The following is a 13,928-nucleotide window of genomic DNA, read 5'->3' on the forward strand; positions in this document are numbered from 1 at the left end:
GTAATGAGTAAATGTCATATCAACTTATCTTGGGTTATAAACAGTAGGATAATAAAAATAGATCGAAGTAGGTGCTTGGAAAAACAATATCAACCTGATATGGTCTAAAAATAGATGGCAATATTTCCAATTTCAATTGTCCAATTCTTTGAGAATACAATTGTAATAACATGTCTGACTATACATCTATTCATGTAATAAAACAATTATTGACTTTTTCATACTATTAGGTTGATATCAGGATTTATCAACCCTCAAAAAGTTGTATTCACCTCGCCTTTGGTTCGGTGAATATAACTTTTTTTGGGTTGATAAATCTTGACATCAACCTATGAAAAAGTCGATAGTTGTATATTGATTCGTCAACAAATATGGCCTCCAGAGGGCACTATCACTTTTCATATATTATATGGTGTAAACTTTAAAAATCTTGTATGAAACTGCTTGTCCGTTTAAAAAATACTTCCATATACATGGTCCTTGTTTTTCTCTCATCAAAGATTGCTCAATTTATAATCATTCATCAAAAAACACAGCCAAAAAACATGGATACTTCCATGCTGTGCCCTTGGTTGATATCGCTTTTATCAGGTCAATAAATTCACATATCGACATCACCAAAAGGCAATAATTGTATAGTGTGATTTATATTACTTTCAAACAAAATTAATTTCATATAGATTTAATAGTATTTTGATGAAAGAAATATAAATAATTACAAATATTATGATTCTAATTAAAGACAGACAGACAGACAAACAAATTCTTTATTTCATCTCAGGTACATAATATGTACAACATGAGGAAATACAAATATTCTGCAAAGAACAGTTATGCTTCCAATAGTGAAAATATTATAGCCAACAATGTACATTAAAGGTTGAAGCAAGATAACAGCATTTTTTTTTTCTTGTCATCTATTGGGGAACTCAAGTAAGTTCAAACGATCTGCAATTGATGTCAAGATAATTTAGATATGTGCATTTCAACTTCTGGTATAATTGATATAAATAACGGGAATTCGGCAATGAGACATGCAGAGAAAAGATCACGTCTCCCTCGCTCAAAGATTATTAAAACAGCATGGATCTAGATCCAATGAACTGTGACCCACTTTACACATAGCATGGCCTCACACACATGATTTAGTGATGACTAAGCGCTAGTAGGTTATTCCAAAAACCGGTTACTATAATTAGTACATATATTTATAGGACACTATTTTTGGCTGTTCGACACGCGGGTATAATTATAAGATAGGATTTTGTAAATTTGATATGTCTTTTGCATTTTAATCACATTTGTGAAACAATTCTATTTTAACTAATGAGAAGAGTAGAATTTTATTCCAAATACTTTATAATGGAAAAGTAGTTCCATCTGCGGATATATTTAGTGCATTTAATGTAATTAGGCTATGCACGTTTTAACCCAATAATTCAAGTGTGCTTTACTTTCTTTTTAAGTAAAAGGTGTAATATTTCTTGGAATATCCTGCTTAGTATTTAAAAAAGTGCATACATAATATACATGGATTAGTTGCTGCATTAAACATGTAAGTTGCAATAAATTATAGTACATAATGAACGCTGTTGAGAGATTTTCTATGTAAGCTAATCAAAACTTACTTAAGATTATTCTTATGAAATTGCATATTCTAATTAAACTATTCTCGTTCCAGCTAGACATGAGCCGAGCAAAACAGTGTTCATTATCAACAATGTTTGCATCCTGAAGAAATGATTGTCGTTCATGGTTAAAATATGTACATTTAAGCAAATAATGCTGTTCCAAGCCTTTAAGGCCGGAGTCACAGAGCCTGCAAATATCATCAAGGAAGGCTGTCCCACCCCAGTGGGCTGTTTCAATTGGAAGGCGGTGGTTACATGGTTACATGTTCTATACTTAAACATTCCAATAAAGTGTTCTTTTGGAAGAATTTTAAGGTACGGCTCCAACTCAATTTGCTTTTTAAAAGATGTGTAGATCTTGCCTTTATTGGATAATTGAAGTTGGGCTTGCCATTGTTGTTTATATTGATCTTGAAAAAAAAAAAAAAATTAATCAGATGTTTTCATTTCACATCAAATGTACAACTTCGATCTATTGTCTACCGGCCTCTCGATTAATTTTGGCGTCACGTGTCTGTCATTGGTGGCTGATTTCTTGTCTGTTGCTTTGGACACGGCTTATTATTTAGCAACCTGTTAAGTCCAATTTTAAACCTAGCTGTGGGACTGACCGCTGACAGTCTAATGCAGGCCGTTTTTAGGCTTTAGGAGCCAATTTGAGTGGCTGCTGGCCACGGACAGTAGGTGACCGCCAAGTCAAAGTATAAAATAGAGGGAATTTTGTCCTGAGCATATTAAACTGACTATTAACGTCAGGTGACTGCTGAATCAAGGTGACCGTTAAGGCAGGTTAGACTGTATGTATTTTCATATGTGCCTTCAGATTACCACTACAATTGCATGCATAATTACAACAAGAGGGCCATGAAGGCCCTGTATCGCTCACCTGACCTAGGAATCATCAAGATTAACATTCTGACCAAATTTCATTAAGATATGGTCATAAATGTGTTCACTAAGTTTTTCTTTGATTTGACCTGGTGACCTAGTTTTTGGCCCTACATGACCCAGATTCAAACTGGACCTTGAGATCCTCAAGATAAAAATTCTGACCAAGTTTCATGAAGATAGTCATAAATGTGGCCTCTACAGCGTTAACAAGCTTTTCCTTTGATTTGACCTGGTGACCTAGTATTTGACCCAAGATTACCCAATATCGAACTCGTCCAAGATTCTATTAAGGTTAACATTCTGACCAAGTTTCATTAAGACTGGGCCAAAATTGTGACCTCTGGAGTGTTAACTAGCTTTTCCTTTGATCTGACCTAGTGACCTAGTTTTTGACCCCATAAGACCCAGATTTGAACTAGACCTAAAGATCATCAAGATTAACATTCTAAGTTTCATGAAGATACAGTCATAAATGTGGCCTCTGGAGTGTTAACAAGCTGTTCCTTTGATATGACCTAGTGACCTAGTTTTTGACCCCATCTGACCCAGATTTGAACTTGACCTATATAACATGAAGATTAACATGAAGATTAACAATCTGACCAAGTTTCATTAAGACATGGTCATAAATGTGGCCTCTAGAGTGTTAACAAGCTTTTCCTTTAATTTGACCTGGTGACCTAGTTTTTGACCCTTCATGACCCAGATTCAAACTGGACCTTGAGATCATCAAGATTAACATCCTGGCCAAATTTCATGAAGATACAGTCATAAATGTGGCCTCTACAATGTTAACAAGCTTTTCCTTTTATTTGACCTGGTGACCTAGTTTTTGATCCCAGATGACCCAATATCGAATTAGTCCAAGATTTTATTGAGGTTAACATTCTGACCAAGTTTCATTAAGATTGGGACAAAATTGTGACCTCTAGTGTTAACAAGCTTTTCCTTTGATTTGACCTGGTGTCCTAGTTTTTGACCCCAGATGACCCAATATCAAACTCGTCCAAGATTTTATTGAGGGTAACATTTTGACTAAGTTTCATTAGGATTGGGCCAAAATTGTGACCTCTAGAGTGTTAACAGTCAAATTGTTGACGACGGCGGATGAACGGACGACGGACACAGGGCGATCACAAAAGTACTAAAAATCACATTTGAGATGTTTTTCTCCGGTATTTATCCTCATAATTATGTCTTTTCAAATTACTACTTTCACTAAATGCAAAAGCACAAACTTCACATACATTCGAGGTGTTTCTCTCCTGAATGTATCTTCAAATGTTTCTTCAAAATACTACTTTGATTACATTCATAACCACAAACTGCACATTTGAAAGGTTTCTCTCTTGTATGTATCCTCCTCATATGTGCCTTCAGATGACCACTTTGATTACATTCATAACAACAAACTGCACATTTGAAAGGTTTCTCTCTTGTATGTATCCTCATATGTAATTTAAGCTGACTACTACTTTTACATGCATAATCACAAACATTACATTTATAAGGTTTCTCTCCTGTATGTATCCTCATATGTGCCTTCAGATGACCACTTTGATTACATTCATAACAACAAACTGCACATTTGAAAGATTTCTCTCCTGTATGTTTTCCCATATGTAATTTAAGCTGACTACTACTATTACATGCATAATCACAAACATTACATTTATAAGGTTTCTCTCCTGTATGTATCCTCATATGTGCCTTCAGATGACCACTTTGATTACATTCATAACAACAAACTGCACATTTGAAAGATTTCTCTCCTGTATGTTTTCCCATATGTAATTTAAGCTGACTACTACTATTACATGCATAATCACAAACATTACATTTATAAGGTTTCTCTCCTGTATGTATCCTCATATGTGCCTTCAGATGACCACTGTGATTACATTCATAACCACAAACTGCACATTTGAAAGGTTTCTCTCCTGTATGTTTTCCCATATGTAATTTAAGCTGACTACTACTATTACATGCACAATCACAAACATTACATTTATAAGGTTTCTCTCCTGTATGTTTCCTCATATGTGCCTTCAAATTACTGTTTTTATTAAATTCATAACCACAAACTTCACATTTGAAAGGTTTCTCTCCTGTATGAATCTTCATATGTGCCTTCAGATTACCACTTCGATTACATTCATAACCACAAACTGTACATTTGAAAGATTTCTCTCCTGTATGATTTCCCATATGTAATTTAAGCTGACTACTTCTTTTACATGCATAATCACAAACATTACATTTAATATAAGGTTTCTTTCCTGCATGAGTTCTCATATGCCTTTTCAGTTGACTGCTTGTAATACATGTATAATCACAACATTCACATTTTAAGTGTTTCTCTCCTGTATATATCTCCGTATGTGTCTTCAGTAGTGATGGGCCGACAATCGGCGACACCCGGTTAATCGTCAGCATGGCATTCATGATCGCGATCGCCGGCTTCACTTTTCCCTGTCCGATTGATTACTTGGCACCATAAATGGATAATTTAATTGTTTCTGACCTTTTCTTTCTAGTACTTACGGTTCTTCAGGGCAATTATGCCAAGGGAAACTACTCTTCTACAAAAATGGCTTCCTCCAACGTCTCGAAAGAACTCGAGTTTATCTGTGATCACTCAGATTTTGGAAGACCTATGGCTTTTGCAAAACTAAGTCGGGAAAACCATCATCAAGCAAGCCAAAGTTGTTTTTTTATTTCAAATGTTTAGGGATTGAAAACATTCCAGTTGTTAACTAAGAATCATTCAATGGTTATTACATTTTTTTTGCTGAACTCCAGCGATACTGTCTGTCTGCACCCTGGTGAAATTTAGTTGAGTACCTGATTTGAAGTTTACTATCTTCACAAATATTTTACTGTTACACTGTAAACTTACTTGTGTTAATGAAAGGGTACAACAGAAACAGGATATTTAATCTCAGTGTGTTTCATTTCTCAAGTGACAACATTTTTGAAGTGAACTTAGAAATGTGTTACTAAAATAACCGATTATCCGATTATGTCTGATTAATCGATTCGGTTGGCTTGTCGGATTATGCTGATTAATCGGTTGGCAACTAACCGATTTGCCAATCACTATTCTTCAGATACCTACTATAATTAAAAGAATAATCACAAACATCACATTTGAAGCTTTTCTCTCCTGTATGATTTGCCAAATGTGCTTTTAGCAGACATCTTTCTCTACACTCATAATCACAAACATCACATTTAGGAACCTTCTCACCTGTATGTTCTCTGTCTCATATGTCTTTTCAGTTTAATGCTTAAATTACTTGTGTAACCACAAACTGTACATTTAAAGTGGTTTTCTCTTTTGTGCTTTATTCCTTGTTTGACAGTACAAGAATTGTCTGTGGAAAAATTTCTTTAATTTTATAGCATAATGACTGTATCTGTACATGTACTTCCTTTATGATAGAAGAGTTTGCATCTACAAAAACCGTGCTGCCGTCTGGGTATATCTACAAAAGATAACATCCTGCAGATATTAACACAGACAGATTAGCTCAAACAGACACCCATTTTATAGTTTAAAGATGATCAGAATAAGTGCAAATTTCAGACTTCGACATTCCTTCAACTGGACATTTCTATTGTAGGACTTTCATATTCATACAAAGAGGACACGTGCAAAATCACACAAAGGAAGCGTTTAATTCTGAAATTTAATTTGCGGAATATACATGTTGTGAGATCATTTACATGTTATTTCCTTGGCATCAAATTTCATGGTTTGGGCTCTGAATACATCAATTTGCAATCATACAGATAACACAACATATTTTTTTACATAAACAGGAATTTTGCTTGTTTGAAGAGATTCTAAATGACTTTACAGTTTATCTTGAAACATTTTAAATAAAGATGACATAAATGTCCAAATAGATGCTGTCATAAACACGTGTATACCTTTTTGTAAATACATTTGTATTTTTATGAACTTCTCTCATTTGTAATGGAGCCAAATACTGAATATATAAGTTTAACAATGATTTGCATTGGTCATGGTTAATTATTCAAAAAGTAAACTAAAGTCAAGAATTTATGAGAACAATGCAAGCGCAATATATTGAAGAAAATGATAATCATTATTTTTCATTATTTTTTCAATCCTTGTCTTGAGAAAACATGAATTTGATAAAAGCTGTAATTATGCTACATTATAAAATTGCTTATTACCATTATTCAATGTAAGTACAAATGTAATTTCTAATTTGGGAACAAAGAATCATGAATACTTAAAGGTGTGTTTCTTATCATTTGTAAAGTAGTTAAAACAATGAAACAAATGAAAGCTTATTAACTAGAGGCTTAAATGGGCCTAAGTCACTCACTTGAAGCCGACTTTGACCTAATTAGATCTTGCTTGTGACAAAGTATTAGATTAAAAAAAAAAGATTTTTTTTTTTTAAACATTTAAATTAAAAAAGACTTTTAAAAATATTTCTATTTTTAGCTCTAGCAGGGCCTTAAAGAGGCCAAGTGCCCCCATTTGAACAAACTTGGGAGAGGACTTTATAATGATGCTACAGACCAAGTTTGATGAAGATCCACTATGCATTTGATAAGAAGAAGTTGTTTCAAGGTTTTTCTATTTTTAGCTCTAGCAGCCCCTACCAGGGGCCAAGTGCCACCATTTGAACACACTTGAGAGAGGCCCTTATAATGATGCTACAGATCAAGTTTGATGGAGTTCCACCATGCGGTTGATAAGATGAAGTCGTTTAAAGGTTTTACTATTTTTAGCTCTAGCAGCCACTAACAGGGGCAAAGTGCCTCCATTTGAACAAACTTGGAAGAGGACCTTATACTGATGCTACAGACCAAGTTTGATGAAGATGCATTAAGCAGTTCATGAAAAGAAGTTGTTTAAAGGTATTTCTATTTTTAGCTCTAGCAGCCCCTAAAAAAGGCCAAGTGTCTGCATTTGAGCAAAATTGACAGAGGACCTCACCAGGATGCTACAGACTCAATTTTAAATTAGTGTTATTCTGGCCAGTAGTTTCAGAGATGTTTAAGTAAAAATGTGGACAACGAAAGACAGACGATAGAGTCAGACCATCCACCCCTTACTAATAGCTCATCCTGAACTTTCAGGTTCAGGTGAGCTAAAAATGTAAATCTGAAATTGTCTTATGGATATTTCGCTATAATATCCATTCTGCAAATAAGTTTATCAGTATTCACATTGATTTACCAGACCTCTAGACAGTCCATATACATATTGTTTAGAAATTCGGTATCTGGTATCTTAAACCCTAACCACTAATAACTCATCCAACAAGTACTCTACAGCTGGTCAATTTGCCACCATGCTTACAGCTGTGATTGAGCGCTATTGATCCTGTCTGAAATTCTTTATATAATCAGGGAATTGTGAGAGATGGATGTTATAGCTCCATCATATAATTAGTCAACTTTCCATTTAACTCCCTTGGGCCGAAATGCGACTATAGGCGTTATATTTTCTACCCCTGTAGCGTCGATATGTGACTATACGCGCGTTATCAGGACTCCCCAGGACGGCGATTGACGAGTATAGCCGCGACACTGAGATCATGATGATTGCGATAAGTACTTGTTGATTTTTGATAATCTTGACAAAAGTAAAATTTCTTTGCATACTGGCTATTATTTCTTTGATGTAATAATTACTAGTTGTGCTAATAATTAGTTCCCTTGTTAAAATAAATGTCTGTAACTATGCGGTAATGTAAATGAAATAAAAAGACGATCTCCGCTGTGTTTCGTTCATACTGTATTTCAAAAGAGTAAAATAATGTCGTCGGCCAGAGATCTTTCTTAAAATGATGAAAATATTTATTTATTATCATGCTGATTCTGAAATATCAGTTCCGTCGGATGATGGTTCAGACGATGCGATTCCATTATCAGATAAATGAATGGTCGGAAAATGTTAAGTTTTAGAAGGCTGAAATATTGGTACACTTACATTACATACGATACAAATGGATAAACAAGAGGACCATGATGGTCCTGAATCGCTCACCTATCCCCACATGACCAAGTGTTGAACTGAGTATGACGTTGTTATTTCTATTATTTGACATAGTGACCTAGTTTTTGAGCACATGTGACCTAGATATCATCAAGATAAAAAATTCTGACCAATTTTCATGAAGATCCATTGAAAAATATGGCCTCTAGAGAGGTCACAAGCTTTTTCTATTATTTGACCTAATGACCTAGTTTTTGAAGGCACGTGACCAACTTTTAAACTTGATCTAGATATCATCAAGGTGAACATTCTCACCATTTTCATGAAGATCTCGTGAAAAATATGGCCTCTAGAGAGGTCACAAGGTTTTTCTATTTTTCGACCTACTGACCTAGTTTTTGACCGCACATGACCCAGTTACGAACCTGACCTAGATATCATCAAGCTGAACATTCTCACCAGTTTTCATGAAGATCCATTGAGAAATATGGCCTCTAGAGAGGTCACAAGGTTTTTCTATTTTTAGACCTACTGACCTAGTTTTTTTTACCCCACGTGACCCAGTTTCGAACCTGACCTAGATATCATCAAGGTGAACATTCTGACCAATATTCATGAAGATCTCATGAAAAATATGGCCTCTAGAGAGGTCACAAGGTTTTTCTATTTTTAAATCTACTGACCTAGTTTTTAACCCCACGTGACCCAGTTTCGAACTTGATCTAGATATAATCAAGGTAAACACTCTGACCAATTTTCCTGAAGATCCATTGAAAAATATGGCCTCTAGAGGGGTCACAAGGTTTTTCTATTTTTAGACCTACTGACCTAGTTTTTGACCGCACGTGACCCAGTTTCGAACTTGACCTAGATATCATCAAGGTAATTCTGACCAATTTTCATAAGGATCCATTGAGAAATATGGCCTCTAGAGAGGTCACAAGGTTTTTCTATTTTTAGACCTACTGACCTAGTTTTTGATCCAACATGACCCAGTATCGTTCTTGACCTAGATATCTTCAAGGTGAACATTCTGACCAATATTCATGAAGATCTCACGAAAAATATGGCCTCTAGAGAGGTCACAAGGTTTTTCTATTTTTAGATCTACTGACCTAGTTTTTACCCCCATGTGACCCAGTTTCGAACTTGACCTAGATATCATCAAGGTGAACATTCTGACTAATTTTCATGAAGATCTTGTGAAATATATGGCCTCTAGAGAGGTCACAAGGTTTTTCTATTTTTAGACCTACTGACCTAGTTTTTGACGGCATGTGACCCAGTTTCAAACTTGACCTAGATATCATCAAGGTGAACATTCTGACCAATTTTCATGAAGATCCATTGAGAAATATGGCCTCTAGAGAGGTCACAAGGTTTTTCTATTTTTAGACCTACTGACCTAGTTTTTGATCCAACATGACCCAGTATCGTTCTTGACCTAGATATCATCAAGGTGAACATTCTGACCAATATTCATGAAGATCTCATGAAAAATATGGCCTCTAGAGAGGTCACAAGGTTTTTCTATTTTTAGATCTACTTACCTAGTTTTTACCCCCATGTGACCCAGTTTCGAACTTGACCTAGATATCATCAAGGTAAACATTCTGACCAATTTTCATGAAGATCCATTGAGAAATATGGCCTCTAGAGAGGTCAAAAGGTTTTTCTATTTTTAGACTTAATGACCTAGTTTTTGACCCCACGTGACCCAGTTTCGAACTTGATCTAGATATCATCAAGGTGAACATTCTGACCAATTTTCATGAAGATCTTGTGAAATATATGGCCTCTAGAGAGGTCACAAGGTTTTTCTATTTTTAGACCTACTGACCTAGTTTTTGACCCCACGTGACCCAGTTTCGAACTTGATCTAGATATCATCAAGGTGAACATTCTGACCAATTTTCATGAAGATCTTGTGAAATATATGGCCTCTAGAGAGGTCACAAGGTTTTTCTATTTTTAGACCTACTGACCTAGTTTTTGATGGCACGTGACCCAGTTTCGAACTTGACCTAGATATCATCAAGGTGAACATTCTGACCAACTTTCATAAAGATCCCATGAAAAATGTGACCTCTAGAGTGGTCACAAGCAAAAGTTTACGGACGCACGCACGCACGCACGCACGCACGCACGCACGGACGATGGACGACGGACGCCGCGCGATCACAAAAGCTCACCTTGTCACTTTGTGACAGGTGAGCTAAAAATAACAAAACAAAGCATGTTTCATAAAATACAAAAAAGTATATGTAAATAAACGCATGTTTGTAACTTTAATAATTATTCAAAGATGGATGTAAATATTACAACTTAACTGTCTCAGCGCGTGACACACAACATTTGTGTACATGTTTCGAAATAGATTATACATCAAAATAAACCACTGATATTAACACAAAAATGGGTGTAAATTTATGTAATGCTGATGTAAATATTCAGTGTTAATGATGCATTTCTATTTATGGGAATTTAATGTTCAAATATCTATTAAACGCAGTAGGTGTGTTAAAATTATGAATATTTCGAAGTGAAAATTTCAATGTATATTTCAGTTTACACCCAAGTTAATCATGATTTCAGTTTACACCCAAGTTAATCCCTGCATGATTTCAACTGACTGTATGCGAGTGTGATTATGATAAGGTTAGATAATGTTCTTCGACGTCAGGTGGTAATTCTTATCCCGCCGCAGCAGGTATGTTACGATATCGGCCTCAGGGAGTTAAATGCTTCTTAAAAATATTCAAAATTTGCTGATTATAAAACAAAAAGACTAATGCCCCCATTTGAACAAAATTGGGAGAGGACCGTATAATGATGCTACAGACCAAGTTTGTTGAAGATCCATCAAGCAGTTCATGAGAAGGTTTTTCTATAGTCAGTTCTAGCAGCCCCTAGAAAGGGCCAATATGAACCATTTGAACAAATTTGATAGAGAATGATACTGACCAAATCTGGTGTAATTCTGACCAGTAGTTTCAGAGTTAGAAGATGTAAAAATATTGACACAGTACACCAGGCCATCCATCTATACTAACAGATACCCTGAACAAAGTTAAGGTGAGCTATCAAGGTAGTTCTCTCACCATTTTTTTAACCAACAGAAGTGGGTTTAGCGTGGCTTGGCAATGAAAAAAAACCCAAAAAACAAGAGGGTCATTTACCCTAAAGTGCTCACCTGTGTACAAGGCTTCAAGTGTGTTTGTGTAAGTATAGAGTTAGGTTTCTTATATGTTAGCCTATATTATATACATGTCACACACACATTTGAACCTAGAGCAATAATTTGAACAATTATGGTAGACATTCCCCCTGGCAGCCATGTTTTTTCGACGAATCTGAGTAATTTGAACAATCTTGGTAGCGGGTCACCATTTTTTAAAAATTATTCTAAAATTTGGCTTGCAGTTTCAAACAAGAAGATTTTTAAAGTTTCCACTATATACATATAGGGAAAAGTGACCATGCCCTCTGGCAGCCATATTTTTTGACGAATCAAAATAATTTGAACGATCTTGGTAGAGGGTCACACAAGGACCATTTGTGTAAAATTATTCTAAAATCAGGCTAGCAGTTTCACACAAGATTTTTAAAGCTTCCACTATATACGTATAGGGAAAAGTGACCATGCCCTCTGGCGGCCATGTTTTTTGACAAATCAAAATAATTTGAACAATCTTGGTAGAGGGTCACACAAGGACCATTTGTGTAAAATTATTCTAAAATCAGGCTAGCAGTTTCACACAAGATTTTTAAAGCTTCCACTATATACGTATAGGGAAAAGTGACCATGCCCTCTGGCGGCCATGTTTCTTGACAAATCAAAATAATTTTAACAAACTTGGTAAAGGGTCACACAAGGACCATTTGTGTAAACTTATTCTAAAATCGGGCCTGCAATTTCAGTGCACAAATTCACATTAAATTTTTTAAAGTTCCACTATATACATACAAGGAAAAGGTTTAAACAACGCCCTCTGGCGGCCAAGTTTTTTGACGAGGGTGACATAAGGATCATTTATGTGAAAGTATTTTAAAATCAGACAATCGGTTTAGGAGATGTTGTTTGAACTTTTTTTCTATTTTTAGCTCTGGCAGCCCCTATCTGCAACCAAGCGGAATCGTTTGAACAACTTTGGTAGAGGACCACCCAGCACCAAGGAACATCATGGCCAAGTTTCATCAAAATTCATTCATTGGTTTTGGAGGTTGGTTGGATTTAATGTCGCACCGACACATGATAGGTCATATGGCGACTTTCCAGCTTTAATGGTGGAGGAAGACCCCAGGTGCCCCTCCGTGCATTATTTCATCACTAGCGGGCACCTGGGTAGAACCACCGACCTTCCGGAAGACAGCTGGATGGCTTCCTCACGTGAAGAATTCAATGCTCCGAGTGAGGCTCGAACCACATCAATGAGGGGCAAGTGATTTGAAGTCAGCGACCTTAACCACCCGGCCACGGAGGCCCCCTGGTTTTGGAGGAGATGTCTTTTAAACACAAATGTTGACGATGGACGGACAACTTGACGGATGCACAGATGTACTATGGACACAGAGTGATCACAATAGCTCACCATGAGCACTTTATGCTCAGGTGAGATACATGTAACAAAGGTCTGTTGGATGACAGCGCGCTCGATTATTTGAAGAATTGATTGAAGAATGGGGTCAAATTATTACCACAGGTTTTCAGACAAATGAAAAAAGTAGATTTGACAAAAATTGTTCCTGTATTTGTGGATTTCGATAAGTCTTGCACTATTATACTGAACAAGTGATAAAAGTTCAAAAGCCAAATGTCAAACACTTCATTTCTGTGATAGATATTGGATTCCATGATGAATCTGTTAGATCCAATCACAGGTTTCAATAAAATATCCACTATTCACTTTTAACGTCCGCTACCCTCATAGTCTGCTATCATCTCAATAAACTTACGGAATGTAGAATGGTCTTGTCCTTGCATATTATGATATGCAAATTGCAGTTCTAAAGAACATTCTTGCAGCACAAACAAACAAAATAGGATAAAGACAGTTAATGATATAGTGTCAGCAATACTGGCCGACATTTTACGGAAGAGCACATGGTCAATTGACTGGGTTTTTCCAACATTGCCTAGGACTGGATGCAAGGACACGACCATTCTAACATTCGTCTACATTAATTCCCCCGAGGACACTATAGTGCACTAGCCTACAGTAGGAGATCGTTCAACTGTTCAAGCAAGGCCTGGTGTTGGATAACTGAACTGTAGGCTTATACCTTATCATTTTCATAACATGAAACCTCTAATAAGTTGATTACTTTCTTTTACCTTAAAAAGCACACCAAATACTTCATATAATGCTTTATTTTGTTTTCCAACCGGTGTCAGTGTAAAAATCGCTTCAGTGTTTTTA

The 13,928-nt window shown here is 35.9% G+C and overlaps 1 protein-coding gene across 1 annotated transcript; it reads right to left on the minus strand.

Moving 5' to 3' along the window:
• Positions 1–753: 753 nt before the first annotated feature.
• Positions 754–13,903, minus strand: LOC123554500 (zinc finger protein 658B-like). The gene is made up of 2 exons (XM_053547905.1): positions 13,844–13,903; positions 754–6,010 (listed from the first exon to the last, which is right to left on the minus strand). Exon 2 carries the CDS (start codon positions 4,965–4,967, stop codon positions 3,762–3,764), a length of 1,206 nt encoding a protein of 401 aa, XP_053403880.1. The 5' UTR covers positions 4,968–6,010; positions 13,844–13,903; the 3' UTR covers positions 754–3,761.
• Positions 13,904–13,928: the final 25 nt, after the last annotated feature.

This window comes from Mercenaria mercenaria, chromosome 7 (assembly GCF_021730395.1).
Source record: "Mercenaria mercenaria strain notata chromosome 7, MADL_Memer_1, whole genome shotgun sequence".
Classification (NCBI taxonomy): Eukaryota; Metazoa; Mollusca; class Bivalvia; order Venerida; family Veneridae; genus Mercenaria; species Mercenaria mercenaria.